Source organism: Onychostoma macrolepis, chromosome 04, assembly GCF_012432095.1.
Source record: "Onychostoma macrolepis isolate SWU-2019 chromosome 04, ASM1243209v1, whole genome shotgun sequence".
NCBI classification, from domain to species: Eukaryota; Metazoa; Chordata; class Actinopteri; order Cypriniformes; family Cyprinidae; genus Onychostoma; species Onychostoma macrolepis.
Window position 1 is genome coordinate 4,399,772 of NC_081158.1, and position 15,889 is coordinate 4,415,660.

The window sequence follows — 15,889 nt, forward strand, 5'->3', positions numbered from 1 at the left end:
GGCCCTAGAAAATTTGTTCACACTTGAAAAGGCACCATGCCCCTTGTGATGTACAGACACCTGCAGAGAGCTTTTCGTTCTTGTGTCAACATTGTGCCTCTATTATATTTTAAACAGAGGCAGAATGGTTATGCATGGTTAATTCTTATGGACCCTAAAAAAAAAGTGGAACGGATAGTTTCACCAGTACATTCTCAAGAGTCCATTGGCTACCTTGACAGCAAAATATCTGAGCACAGACAGATCTTTGAGTGTATTTCCACAGCAGAAGTTGCTCCCTAAACATCATTTCTTGGAGCACTATCCGGAACTGATACAGGCTTTTGGTCCTCTGGTGGCAATGTGGACCATGCACTTTGAGGCGAAGCACAGTTGTGTTCAACAGAACACACCCATTATTTCAGAAGCATCTTGCTTTCACTTGCAGTGAAACACCAGTTGTTGATGGCTTTTCACTTTCATTATTCAGAGAATTTAAACCATCACTTTCTGTTTCACATGTGTCCAGTGTCAGTTTGGATTTGCTACATAATCATGTACAGGAAGCAGTTCGCAAAAAATTCCCAAACGAAAAATCAATAGTGTTTGCAAACACAGTATCTTGTTACGGAACAAAATACTGTAAAGGAATGATTCTAGCTCATGGTTCCACTGCAGGACTTCCTGACTGTCACGAATCCGGTTCGTGGCCTTCCGTCTGATTGCCACCAGAGGTCACCCTTCCATCATATTGACTCTCACACTACACAGACTGTTTCACATTACCTTGCACTACAATTCCCATCAGCCATTGCACTGACGACACACACACAGCTGATTGCACTGATCACACACCCTACATAAACCATGGACTTCCTCTTCGCAGAGTATTGTATAGTGTTTATCACTCTCCAAGCGATAGCTACTCTACGGAGCCCAGTTTGTTGTCATAGTCTTACCTTGTGTGTTTTCTAGTGTTTTGATTCTTGCCTGTGTTTCCTGGATTTACTCTTTGCCTTCCCTTTCAGACTCTGTTTGCACCTCTCTTGGATTATTGCTTCTGTATCTGGATTATCTCTCTGCCTTGCCCTGTTGGATATTGTTCACCGATCAAAGACCCACGCTTGCCCTTGGACTACTCTTTGTCTTGTCCCTGCCATACCTGTTTGCCGTTGTTTGACCCTGCCTGTGATTTGACTATGTATATTAATAAAAGCTTGCACTCGCCACTCGTCTCATCGGCTCTGTTACACTGACTTTGTTCAGATACACCAGCTGATGGTTGTAAATAACTCTGTAGGGTTTATAGTGAAAACACGTACAGCCTGGTACAATGACCACTTGAGGTCTTTTGAACTGGATGCACCTGGCCATGTTAAAGTACTTCTCCAAGAAGACTTGAGTGATGTTGTACCTCTAGCTGCATACACTGTCAAGGGAAAGTGTGTGGTGACTTACAATGTAATCATAATGGGTAATTATTAATTGAATATTTTACAGTAAAGAGACTACATCAGCCTAAATGAAAATTGCCATTTACTTGTATGATCTGAAGGCAAATAGCCAAATTAAAATCTATGCTCTCGTTTAAGGATTTGGAGATAGTTACTCATGCCTTCATCACTTCCAGACTTGATTATTGCAATGCGCTTTATATGGGTCTCAATCATTCATCACTGAATCGTTTGCAGTTGGTCCAGAATGCAGCCAGAAAGCATTTCTCCAGTCTTAGCATCTCTTCATTGGTTACCGGTGCAGCATAAGATCCATTTTACGACTTTATTATTTGTGTATAAAGCGTTAAATGATCTATCCCCATCATACTTGTCTGAACTTCTCAGCCATCAGCAATCTTCGCACCCTCTCAGATCCTCTGATAAACTTGTCTTGCTTTTACCTCGTTCTTGCTTGAAATCGAAGAGAGATCAGGCTTTTTCTGTAGCCGGTCCTAGATTATAGAACAGCATACCTCTAGACTTTAGATCTGCGCCTTCTCTTCCTGTTTTAAAATCCCGCCTGGAGACTTATCTGTACTCCTTGGCTTTTGGATAAAATGTATGTTTGTGTATTTTAATGTGTTTTTGTATCGACTATGTTTTTTGTGTCTTTTTTTATTCTCTATATTTAATTTATTTGTATATATACAGCACTTTGGTATACACTAGCTGTTTTTAAATGTGCTATAGAAATAAACTGACATCTGGCATGACAACTATTTATGAAGACTGCATTATCTGCAAATGAGTGTAATTATGATATCTGAAAATAAATAGTAGAACCCGAATTCCAGAAATTTTGGGATGTTTTTTTAAATTTGAATAAAATGAAAACTAAAAGAATTTCAAATCACATTAAGCCAATATTTTATTCACAATAGAACATAGATAACAAATGTTTAAACTGAGAAATTTTACACTTTTATGCACAAAATGAACTCAAATTTGATGCCTGCTACAGGTCTCAAAATAGTTGGGACGGGGGCATGTTCACCGTGGTGTAGCATCTCCTCTTCTTCTCAAAAGAGTTTGAAGACGTCTGGGCATCGAGGTTATGAGTTTCTGGAGTTTTGGTGTTGGAATTTGGTCCCATTCTTGCCTGATATAGGTTTCCAGCTGCTGAAGAGTTCATGGTCATCTTTGATGTATTTTTTTGTTTAATGATGCACCAAATGTTCTCTATAGATGAAAGATCTGGACTGCAGGCAGGTCAGTTCAGCACCCGGACTCTTCTACTACGAAGCCATGCTATTGTAATAGCTGCAGTATGTGGTTTTTCATTGTCCTGCTGAAATGCACGTCATCTGGAGGGGAGCATATGTTGCTCTAAAACCTTTATATACCTTTCAGCATTCACAGTGCCTTCCAAAACATGCAAGCTGCCCATACCGTACGCACTTATACCATCAGAGATGCTGGCTTTTGAACTGAACTAGAGGACGCGGCGTAAGGTTGAAAATAATCAAAGACTTCTGCTTTCCTGTCCCAAACCTATTTTGAGTAACAAAAGGGCCATTTGGCATTCCTAAAGGCACAGAAGTGCTGATATCAATCAAGGCCTGTAGGCCAACATGTGTATACATCGGGGCTCTTCTAATTGTCACACTTTTTGCCCAGTGGGTGAAGCTGTAATCTGATGATTGGTCAGTTTGAATATTTGGGTTTTAGTCACATGGTCAAGGAAGGGATAAAAGAAGATTGCAACTGTTGCTCTGCCTCTTTTCTCTGCTGGCTCTTTTCTTTGCTGGAGCTCTCTTTTTGGGGCTCTGCCCTGTCTCCCGCTTTTTCTTCCTCTCTCTATCCAGTGACACATACATACAGTGTTATACCATCATGCTGATAATGTTTCTTTATTCATTTGGCAATCCTACAGCCTAAACCACTGTAGGGAAACCACCCATACAACAGCGTCCGTGATTTCCAACAAGAATGTCAAATTTGGACTCATCTGACCATACAACACTTTTCCACTTTGAAACAGTCCATTTTAAATGAGCCTTGGCCCACAGGACACGACGGTGCTTCTGGACCATGTTCACATATGGCTTCCTTTTTGCATGATAGAGCTTTAGTTGGCATCTGCAGATGGCACGGCGGATTGTGTTTACCAACAGTGGTTTCTGGAAGTATTCCTGGGCCCATTTAGTAATTTAGTCAATGACAGAATCATGCCGATGAGTGATGCAGTGTCGTCTGAGGGCCCGAAGACCACGGGCATCCAACAAAGGTCTTCAGCCTTGTCCCTTACATACAGAGATTTCTCCAGTTTCTCTGAATCTTTTGATGATGTTATGCACTGTAAATAATGAGATATGCAAAGCCTTTGCAATTTGACGTTGAGGAACGTTGTTTTTAAAGTATTCCACAATCTTTTTACGCACTCTTTCACAGATTGGAGAGCCTCTGCCCATCTTTACTTCTGAGAAACTTTGCCTCTCTAAGACATCCCTTTTATAGCTAATCATGTTACAGACCTAATGTCAATGAACTTAATTGGTTGCTAGATGTTGGGATGCTTCAGAAACGATTGCGGCGTGGCTGGTATAAACACAAGCATTGACTAGAGGGGCCGCGATCGGTAACACGCCACAGACGTGTGCAGTAGAGTTCTGCATTCCAGCAGCTCTCCAGCGGGAACTTCGGGACCCGACCAGATTTCTTGCGATGTGGGATTAAATTCCCAAATAAAATGCGGTAGCGGTCGGTAACTCTTATGTAATTTGAATGGGAGAGGGCGGTCTAACAATATCCCGTTCCCGATGTCCTTTCAGAACAGCATATCTGCGCTTTATTCTTATTGACCACCGGTACAGCCTGCACTCAGGACTGTTATGCACACGCTGCACGCATGAACCAGTGCTTTCTGCGTCATGCATTTTATTTGCGGGGTCTGTTCACAGGATGTGCATAACGGTCCTCAGAGCAGACTGTACCGGTGGTAAATATACAGGTTGCCAATGAGTGACAGAGCAGAATAAGGATGAGCAAAGTGTGGCTGCGCTGTCCTTGAAGGACGTTCAACGAATAAAATAATAAATACAAATATTGTACAACATTTTTATTTTCTCTGTGACACTTTTTTTCCTACTGTGTTGGCAGTCTTAAAGGTGCAGTGTGTAGATCTTAACGGCTCAGTCCCCCGCTCACCCCTCCCTTTAGAGAAGCAACGGTGGCCGATACAGGGCTAAGATGTCGTAGTCTGAGACAGCAAAGAGTAGCCAGCAATGAGGTTTATTAATTTATTACAAAGGTAAATTAAGGAATTATATTTACTTAAATCGATATGTTATTGCAAATATTATTGTTACTTGTTGATTGTGTCAGTGTTTTATTCGCAAGAACAGCAGTGATGAAACGCGCTCTGTTTGTCCTTTAAGGGCTACTGTACAAACATGGTGGCGACTTCCATGTAAGGGGACCCACGGTGTATGTAGATATAAACTGCTCATTCTAAGTTAATAAAACCATAACGGTTCATTATGTAAGGTCTTTTATACACCTCTGAAAGTATAGTTATGTATATTATATTGCATTTCTGTCAATAGATCCTCCTAAATATTACACATTGCACCTTTAAGACACAAAATTCGTTTTGCTGTCAATAAATTCAAGACTCTTGACAAGACGAATAAAATAACAAATACAATTTTGTGCAGACTACACTTTTATTTGCTAGCCTATCTCTCTTTCTTTCAGTAGCGGAAATTTAAATGAGAGATTCTGGAAATTAGATCTAAATTTAGCGGGAACGGTCGGGTCGGGAAGAAAATTATTCTAAGCGGACAGTAGGTGAACAAAGAGTGAATAAATAGTGGGAGCGGGTGCGGGATATAACCTCGTTGGAGTGGCTAAAAAATAGTCCCGCACAGACCTCAAGTGTAAATAAGTGGTAAGAGATTTATTTATCATAGAGTGTAGATAGCTTCACTGATTATAACAGGAGTGTTTTTTAAAGTGCATAAGTGAATAAACTCACACTAAGCTAGTGTAACCCTTTTCTTAACCCTAGGGGTTAATTTAGTTAGTTCTCTAACACAAATCCTGGATCCCCAGCAGTTAGATGGTGAATTAGGCCGGTATTTTTCTTTTAGCGTTTGCAAAAACAACAAATATTTTCTCCTGTACCAATTTTACCCAATCCCTTTACTGAAGATCAATTAAACAATTCTTATTTACAATTCACAGGAATTCAATAACTTTGTAAATGAATTAACTTGCCAGACTCAAGGAAATATCAAAATACAAAGGTTAAAGAGAAAAAGAATAACAAAGATTTATTTTACATTAATGTAATAACTCCTTTTTTCTTAAAGAAAACAGTAAAGGAAGAAATCAATAACCTTCTTATGAAAGAAAGCAGGTAAACAATTATCTCTGATGATATACAAGTTACTACTTTTCTTTTAAATGAAAGATATAAACCTCTTTTTCCTCAGAACGGTTCTTGTTCTTTCACATTTATTACACTCCTCCTTAACCTTAGCTTTGTTCCTATTTTAGAATACGATAACTCAACTGAGATACAGTATATAATGTCAATTCAGAACCCTATTCTGGCAAAACGCTTGGTTGCCTCCAGAACCACGTAATACAATAATGAAAAAACACTCTCTTTCACGATCAGTTATACACTTGAGAAAACTTGCAATTCGCCCCATACACTGTCTTTCAGTACTATATGCACATTAATAACACATCTTACGATCAGTTCAAATATTTGTAAGTCAGTCAAACAGTTCAAATGTACGATCGATCGTTATCGTTGGGGCCCAGTTCGTTGGTGCACATTAATCAGATGATGATGAATTCAGAGTACTCGCTCACAGTCAAGGAGTCACGAAAATGAATCAACTTACGTCCTTCCGACGATACTGAGGCAATATTGAAATCACTCACGGCACAACCTCACTGCTTCTAGTCTCGAACAGTCCCTGGCACATGACGAGTCCAGTCCAGCGAGGTCCCTTGAAGAAACAGGATGCGTCCAGTCCCGAACGAATTCAGCACTCGTAACACGAACTTCTTTGATGCAATCACTTCTCACGAAGGCTGTCTATAGCTGCTAGGCCGAATGTCTCTAGCTATCAGCACACACAGGGTGACTCAGATGATCGCAAATAAACAACAAGGAAAATAAAAAACACTTTAAGCAAACAAACCAAAAATAAACAAGGGTTGTTCCCTTTCACTTTGGGCCTTATATTACTGCAAATATACACGTTCTCCAAACTGACGACGATTCAGATTTGCACGCATCCCGAATACACATGCAGCCTCTGCTCGCCACGTGCGATGCTCCTCCCCCCTTCTTCCTCATTACGTGATTCACGTTATGATGCAACCTCAAAGAGGTAGGACAGCAGTGGAGTAAATATCAGAGCAGCTTTCCAGCAGTGGAGAGAACTCAACGAGCGGGAAGGGCTTTGTCGCGATTGTCGTTGCCATGGATGTGTACATACCTGTGGATGCAGAGATTTCAAAATCGTGATTCACCCCTGTATATAAATGTACAGGTGCTGGTCATATAATTAGAATATCATCAAAAAGTTGATTTATTTCACTAATTCCATTCAAAAAGTGAAACTTGTATATTATATTCATTCATTACACACAGACTGATATATTTCAGATGTTTATTTCTTTTAATTTTGATGATTAGAGCCTTACAGCTCATGAAAGTCAAAAATCAGTATCTCAAAATATTAGAATATTACTTAAGACCAATACAAAGAAAGGATTTTTAGAAATCTTGGCCAACTGAAAAGTATGAAAATGAAAAGTATGAGCATGTACAGCACTCAATACTTAGTTGGGGCTCCTTTTGCCTGAATTACTGCAGCAATGCGGCGTGGCATGGAGTCGATCAGTCTGTTTGTACTATAACCATTTGGTGGGTTTGCTGCCAGAAAGCTCTTTTTATGTTTCATCTGACCATAGAAGCCATGCCATTTGAAGTTTCTGTCGTGTCTGACAACTGAATATGCTGGAGTTTGTTTTTGGATGAGCGAGGTGATTTTTTTCTTGAAACCCTCCCGAACAACATGTGGTAATGTCAGGGCTGTTTGATATATATATATATATATATATATATATATATATATATAAGGCTTTCTGACCCCAAGACTCAACTAATCTGTGCAATTCTCCTGCTGTGATCCTTGGAGAGTCTTTGTCCACTCAAACTCTCCTCCTCAGTGTGCATTAGGACGATAAAGAAACTAAGATAAAGAAAGAAGTATTTGTAACATGTTTAGTTGATTAATTATTGCCCTGATGGTGGAAATGGAGACTGTCAATGCTTTAGCTTTTCTCTTACAGCCACTTTCTACTTTGTGAAGCTCAAAAATCTTGTTCTGCACATCAGAACTTCTTTGGTTTTACTTCTTGTGATGGATGATTAAGGGAATTTGTACTTTGCGTTCCTCTATTTATAATCCTGCAGAACAAGAAGTCATGGCTGGACAATTTTATGCTCCTAGTCACCCTGGTGTGCTAAAAAATGTAAATATGAATAGGAATATACTTCAGAGATATTTTACTCATAAGCAATGTTGGGCAAGTTACTCTGAAAATGTAATTAAATTACTGATTACCCCTTTTAATAGTAATCAAGTTACTGTTCTGATTTTAATTTACTTTATTTCAAAAGTAATTAGTTACTAGTTACGTTACTTTTTTCTGTATATCCATGAAATTTACATGAAATAGTAAGTTTTGTGTGTTGCCTAGCCACAACATCCCAGCATAAACACTCCCGATAAAATATTTGTTACTAAAGCATCAACATTCACAAACAACTGTTATTTGTAAGTAGGCTAAAAGCAAGCATAGGTTTGGCATGGCAGAATGCATGGCGTGAGTGCGTTCCAGAAATCAGCTTTGCTCACATGTGTTATAAATAGAAACTCTGCCTATGCTTGCGCCTGTTAATCGTTTTCATTTTATATTAGATGTTCTTGTTGCTTCTGTGCAATAGACGAATAGCGATTTATTTGTTTTTAGATATTTTATGTTTAGATATTTCTGTTTTGCGGGAGTCCTGGAAATCATTTTATCCGCCTGCACTGGCCCATCAAGTCTCGTCCCGCGCCGCTCACTGTTGCGTGAGGTCCCGCGGGAGTACAGGCTACAATAATATGTGAGCACCATGAATGTACATGTTTGTATTTTTGATTAAACAGCGTTTATGCGTGGTTAGTGAATTTACTTCTATTTAAACAGTTATGAAATTGTATTTGTGTTTGACCTGTATGACTGATGCAGTGGGAAACTGGCATGTTCGCTCTCTATGAAGTCTGTTTCATCAGGGTTTGCTATTGCTGTGATCTCATGTGAGTGACAGGTTGTAAAAAAAAAATAAGCCGGCATGTAAATCAGGCCAAATACAGCGGGTAAAATAAGTATTGAACACGTCACCGTTTTTCTCAGGTAATATATTTCTAAAGGTGCTGTTGACATGAAATTGTCACCAGATGTCGGTAACAACCCGAGTAATCCATACATACAAAGAAAACAAACAAGAAACTAGTGGCATGCATTGCTCAGGTGTGATTTTGGCTCATTCTTCCACACAAACAGTCTTAAATTATTGAAGGTTCCATGGGCCTCTTCTATGAACTCTGATCTTTAGTTCTTTCCATAGATTTTCTGTCGGATTGAAGTCAGGTGATTGGCTGGCCATTCTAGCAGCTTTATTTCCTTTCTCTGAAACCAGTTGAGAGTTTCCTTGGCTGTGTGTTTGGGATTATTGTCTCGCTGAAATGTCTACCCTTGTTTCATCTTCATCATCCTGGTAGGTGTTGGGACTGAACCAGCTAATGTTAATTTCCACTGACAAGGGGCAGGATTGCTTACTGATTGGCTTTCTATGCCTTTTTGCACCTCTCTTTTTTCATGTGTTCTATACTTTTTCCTGTGTCATTTCATTTTATTACACGTAACTTAATTTCTGAACTTATTTGTTTTTTCTTTGTATGCATGTATGTGTTTGAATGTTACCGACATCTGGTGAAAATTTCATGTCAACAGCACATTTAGAAATAAAAATGGTGACGTGTTCAATACTTATTTTACCCGCTGTATGTATGAAAATAAAATCATGAAACAACATTAGAATAATTCCCCATATGCATAAGAAATATTATATCACTATATAAAGAGTTTTGTGAGCATTTGTCAACTCAAAACGTGGCAGAGTTCAATTCTGATGGAATTGACAGATGGAATATTTTTGCACATTAACCACGTGTTGTACAGTAAAGCAATTTAGTTTTTTCTTCAGTTGTTGCTGCATTAATAAACATAACAAAATGCCAAGATTTATCCCACAACTATTTACAGAAACTATTACACTGGGATAAAGAAGTTATGTTAAATCTGTGACCACAGAGACATCAACACTGTTTACATAAAATAGGAGACTGAAACTGTGTCCTACTGTGATCCACAATGAGCAGGAAATAGCAAAAGGGTTCCTCAGAGTTAAAGATGACCATAACATTGCCTGATTTATTCAAAAATTTATTCAAAAATTCACTGATATGTACTGTATTTTTATGGGAAATATAATTCAAAATGTACATTTGTATTGTCTGATATAGTACAGATCTCTGCCTTTCAATATAAATGTGTATTTTTTTAATTTGTTACATTTTTCAACTCTTTGTTTGGCAGTTTTACATTATGATCTCATGGTGAGGACAGCTTAAATTAACATGTATTTCCAAATGTAGAACGTGTGTGTGTGTGTGTGTGTGTGTGTGTATTATATAAAGAAAACCTTGCTATGTGTACTGTGTTAGACTAACTGAGACTTGTCACAGCACTTACGTATTATTGCTGTTTTGTTGTTTTTGATTGCTTCCAAGTCACTTTGGATAAAAGCATCTGCTAAATGACTAAATGTATATGTAATGTACATTTATTTAAAATAATACTAAACACATTTTTGAAAAATAAAAGCAATGAATGCATTAAGTATACCGATTTAAGTACTTTTAAAAAGAATTTCTTATATATATATATATATATAGATATAGATATAGATATAGATAGATAGACAGGGCTGGAAATGGAGTGAATTTCGAAGGGAGACGGCGTTTCATTTCGAAATTAAAGTGATTTCTATATTTTATCCATTCAAAAGACTACAAAGCGATCCCAGTTCTGCATATAAACGTAGCGCTGTTTATGGTTCGCTGCGCGTGCTGTTCCTCACAGCACAGATCGTGAAGGCAGACTGCAGTTGTTGTCATTCATTGTAACGAACAAAGTGTAGAGAGGATGTAAATAATATATTCAGTGTGCAGTGTAGAGAGCTTCATTCATTAAAAGAGTTTGCAAATGTGAAATTGAATTTATTCAACAGTTTATACATTTTTGATTTTATACAAAAGTTAATATTAAGTGACTTACATTTTAGGAACACTGTCTATTTTGCTCTATTTCGTCAACAAAAATATATTTAAAAAACAAAGTCACAGCTGAGCCTCTGTGCAAGTCTTTGACACAGCGCTGTTTCGTTTATGAATGAATCTTTGCTTTTGAACAAATCTAGTGAGTCAATGATTCAATGACCCATTCATAAAGAGAGTCACTTGCTTCGTTCCTAAATGAATCAGCCGTTTGAACGAATCGATTGAATGAATGATTCAGTGACAAAGACAGTGATTTGATGCCACCTACTGGCAGTTTCTGTTTCATTTTTAAAGTATAAATTGAGTCATTTAATTCATTGAAATTTATATATTTAAAACATTAATCTCATAACATTGTTATTATGAGATGCATTAATGCCACCTCTGAGTCTTGTCAAAAATTTCTTAAATTCTGTAAATATTCCTTAATGCCATATTTGTGCTCTTCTGTGCCATGCAAAGATGAATTGTTGATGCTGATTTCATTTGACTGGAACCTTATTCTTTCTGATTGTTATTGTTATATCTTAATATTTTAATTGAATTGATTGTGTAGTTAAAATTTTTTGATAAAAGTTTATATATATATACATTTTTGGCACAAAAAATTTAATAAAGTTAGACAAAATGGCATTACAAAGGTTAAAAAAAAACTTCAAGGGGTCAAATATCAATAGGAAGGTTAATTTCTGGGTCATTCCTGGGATTCGGTAATATTTCAGTCCCCCATAGTTTCTAAAGTGGTGGTTCACCAAAATGAATTGTTAGAAGCTTTTCACAAAACTTTGGGATGCCCATTATAATTAATACAAATAATTATTGCATTTTTATATTTTTAGCATAAAATAATGTCTTATATCTATCTTGAACCAAGCATTTTGTAATGTCCCTGAGTTTGTACTTAGAAAATTATTAACAAAATGTGCATAGTGTCTGTGATTTTTGGCAACAATGTAAGCATTTACTTGTGTTCCTTTCTTGTAAAAAATATTTTTTTCTAAAAAAAAAAGCAAAATATTGGATAAAAAAAGCAGACTGTAAAGTTATGTCTCTCAGTCTGAACTCAACCCCGTCACACTAACCATTCTTCGCCCATAATAATTCAGACTTCATCCAGGTCTCTTTAATAGTGGTGCTGAAAATGGTTAGTAGTATCATACTTTTTATTCATATTTTTAAGGCATGTTAGAGTCAGGGAGGGTACTGTCAAGCTTAACAACTCAACCCAGTCATGTAAAATTAAGATGGAAAATTATTACTTTTACATTTTATTTTCATTCATAAGTATATACAATGTGTTTATTTTATTGCTGCCATATATAGTCTACTCTCCTACACTACATGAGGAGCAGTGGCCACAACCCCGTCACACTCAACCCCATCACAAATATACTTATTTCTCATTGTTACAGGGTTGTAAACTTGTGACAGGGTTGAGTTATTTGCTTCATTTATTAATCATTTTAATGAAAAAATATAAAATAGTTATGCTTTCAGTAAATATATATACTCCAAAATAATGACAACTCATATTTTTGTTTTTAATAGAATTTTTGACATAATATGTACACTTAAATGTGGACAAGAATCATACATCAGAAACTGTGCCCACATTTGCAGCAGAAAAAAAAAAAACCCTGGAAAAAAACTCAAATTGATAAAAGGTCTTTAATGCCTGAGGTGGGAAAATATGATATTTTGAATATGATATATTAAAAATGATGAATATTTTTTGGAGGTTTGATATGTATTTAGAAGTTGAATCACATGCAGTTGAAAAAACATGTAGCCTATATTCCAAGTTGAAATGTTACCGAATCCAGGGAATGACCCTCCTTTCATTGATCAGAAGGTCCGTTCCTATTTTTTATTTAATTTTTTTTTTTTTTTTTTTTTAAGTAGGAGCACTAGTGCTCCTGAAAAGAAATGTAAGCATAGAGTCCTCATGAATGTAATATTAAAAACTAACTGCAAACGTTTTTGCAACGTAATATGTGCAAATTCACACACAACGTATCTTTAATTTGGCCAGAATTGCAGGTGCTTGTCTAAACTTGAAAGTTTAGAGAAAATATTAAATATGTTGTTAATAAATGTTATTATAGATTATAAAGTATTTTTTATAATTAAATACATCCGAAAGGTCATCTAAAATTACCATTATTTTTTACCATTATTACCAAATTTACCATTATTTTATCTAACTGTGAAATGTCTTTAAGGTAATTTAAAATGTCTTTGTTATCTCTCCAGTTCTACTATTTAAATAAAAGGAAAAAATAAGGGAAATAAATATTTTTAAAAAATGTGAAAATATTAAAAGATTTTTGGGAGTCTCACTGTAATAATATTTTTATTTGTTGACATTGGTAGACATTTGAGTTCATTTAGTTCATTTGTATTTTCTTTTCTTGGATGTGTGTTTTATTAACTTACACACACACACACACATACAGCACCTTCTCTATTCAAGTGTATATCTCACCAGCAAAATACCTCAACCTCACACACACACAGTTTTGGGTTTCTGCCAACAATGTTGACATATCGTCCATAAATAGGTGCAAACTCAAAGGTTTTTGTGGCTCCTGGTGTAATGTACTGAATGACTGCAGCCCTGTGGATAAACAGAGAAAAAGAGAGTATATACTTCTGACAGAGGCATGCTTTAATCCAAATATGAAGCATTATATTCAATACCAGTGAACTTATGCAAGATGCCTCTACTTGATAGGACTGAAAACAAACCCATAAAAATGCATAAAAGCATAGAGAGAGAATGAGCCCAACTAACTTACACTGGATTGTTGTTGCCGTTGTTTACCAGGCTGTTGCCGATACGAATCAGAGACCCCTGTATTTTCTTAATTCCTGCTCTACCGTGCCTGAGAGCAGTGATGGTAACCTTTCTTATTCTGTAGGCTTTCTTCAAGTCAACCCTCCACCAGGATGGTCTGCCAGCGTTAGTACAACTACACGACCCGTGTCTGCCAACTGGATTTCTATTTCCATCTACAGCGTTATGGGCATTAAATCCAAAGAGTGTGGAAGATTGGACAGCTTTGGCACGAAGAGCAAGATTGCCTGTTTCCCATGGAGAAAAAAAGCAGCACATTTAAACACTTAAACTAAATCTTTTCTTTTTGTTGTGCTTGAATACATAAATCCCATTTTATGAGCAAAACTATGGATTATTGGTTTGGGACTGCTTTGACATCTCTGAAACATTTGTAAGAATATGTGTGTGTTCATTACTGAAAGAGCTTTCAAAGCTAGAAACAGCACTCACCCGGAACACAAGTGGGATTGTATTCTGTTAATAAAGTACAGTAATAAGCGTTATTCACACATTAATGTGTACAGAAATAAATGAAATCACAGACGCTTCTTCTCTGTCTTTTACCTGCAAAAACCTCAACCTCACACAAACTGAGAGATCTGTGTATTCCAGGCAGAAAAACGTTGACAAATCGCCCCTCGATAGGCTTAAAGTTAAATGAGAGTGTGCCTCCAGATGAGATGGACTGAACTGTCACGGCCCTATGGACAAACACAAATAAAAAAGAGAGAAATGAGAAAAAAGCATAGTGTCCATCTGCATTGACTTTTTTTGTTGTTGTTCTGACAATTAGTTTTACATAAAAGTAAATGGTCATTTTGACCTATTAAAGAAAAAAGGAAAATGAGAAATACAGCTGATTCAGTTTTTTTAACTTTTTCAATTTCAAAACAAATAATGAACGAATACAACCTACACAGACCTAATAAAAAGAATAGTGTGAGGAATTAGAGAGAGAGAGAAAACAGTCCTCACAGCTGATTGCTGTTGCCGTGGTTTGCCCATCCGTTACCAATATGGATCTCGGCACCACTGATCTGCTCTCCACCGCTAGTGATGGTAATCCTGGTGATCTGGTAGACTTTCACCAAGTCAACTCTCCACCAAGGGTTATTTTGAAACGCAGTATGAGCGCATAATGTGTGCTTGTAATTTGTAGCTCTCTTTCCATCTACAGCTTCATATGCCATTCCATAGGAATTGTATGTAGACGATTGGACAGCACTGGCTCCAAGAGCGAGATTTTCTGTTCAGAATGATATAGAAATGATTTTAAAATGTCAGTTTCAAATAAAAACCCATCAATAAATGGGCCTGAGCACTGTTCAACAAAGCAAACTAAAAAACTCATGATTGCTTTTAGTTTGACAAAAGCCAGCAAATCCAGTCTGGCGTAATGATGCGCTACTTTGACGCTTGCTATAAACATACAGTTTACTGCCTTTACTAACTAATGAAGTGTGTCGTTTGCAGCCAAATATATTACCCTAAACTTACGTGTCAATACAGCCTCACACAGCCCAGGCAGTAGAGAGAGCAACAGCATCACAAGTACACCCATCCTGACCACAGAAACACAACGATCCACAGATTACTGCAGCTGCATTCATTATACAGTACTAACCTGAGTACAGTCAGTCCTATGTGCCTTTGCTGTTCATTGTGTGTCAGATTAGCAATGCATCTTTAAATCTAGTGAAAATGCACCAACCGGTAGTTTGGTATTTAATGTCGACTCTACTGTCATCGCACGGCCCTTACCTGTCTCTCCTCAGTTGAAGTGTGGCTGAACCTCAGATCAATGTGGCCTGAATGAGTGAATATATATACAGTACATGCAGCGGATATACTGTATTGAAAAATAAACTTCTCTTCCAAAGAAGGGGGTCAGTAACACCCACTTCTGTTTCAAAATACGAGATCAGAGAAGAAAAAAAAAACATTTTGTAATCTGTTTTTCTTATCTGCACATGCAGCTTCCTTTATTTCCGCAAATTCCAGTGACATGCAAAAAAATGAAAGTATTGCCAAATGTTCCCGTTGCAGCTCCATCCCTTGTTTAGTAACTGTAGATTGTATCGTGGATTGTTTTATTTCTCCTGCGTTCCTGATATCATCATGTTCATTTATTTAAAAGCCTGCGTTTAGATCCACACCTC

At 37.1% G+C, this 15,889-nt stretch overlaps 1 protein-coding gene across 1 annotated transcript; it reads right to left on the reverse strand.

Annotated features, from left to right (window-relative positions):
- Window positions 1-13,227: 13,227 nt before the first annotated feature.
- Window positions 13,228-15,585, reverse strand: LOC131538393 (uncharacterized). The gene is made up of 7 exons (XM_058772260.1): window positions 15,492-15,585; window positions 15,228-15,292; window positions 14,706-14,976; window positions 14,295-14,431; window positions 14,181-14,204; window positions 13,690-13,975; window positions 13,228-13,508 (listed from the first exon to the last, which is right to left on the reverse strand). The coding sequence occupies exons 2-7, from the start codon at window positions 15,289-15,291 to the stop codon at window positions 13,373-13,375; spliced, it is 918 nt and encodes a 305-aa protein (XP_058628243.1). The 5' UTR covers window position 15,292; window positions 15,492-15,585; the 3' UTR covers window positions 13,228-13,372.
- Between the last annotated feature and the right edge of the window lie 304 nt (window positions 15,586-15,889).

Bases quoted from the DNA above. Each gene is read 5' to 3' on its own strand.
- LOC131538393 (XM_058772260.1), bottom strand. From the start codon at position 15,291: ATGGGTGTACTTGTGATGCTGTTGCTCTCTCTACTGCCTGGGCTGTGT. The intron at 14,977-15,227 runs GTAAGTTTAGGG...CATTCTGAACAG, and splicing joins GTGTGAGGCTGTATTGACAC to AAAATCTCGCTCTTGGAGCC. The intron at 13,509-13,689 runs GTAAGTTAGTTG...GTTTATCCACAG, and splicing joins AACGGCAACAACAATCCAGT to GGCTGCAGTCATTCAGTACA.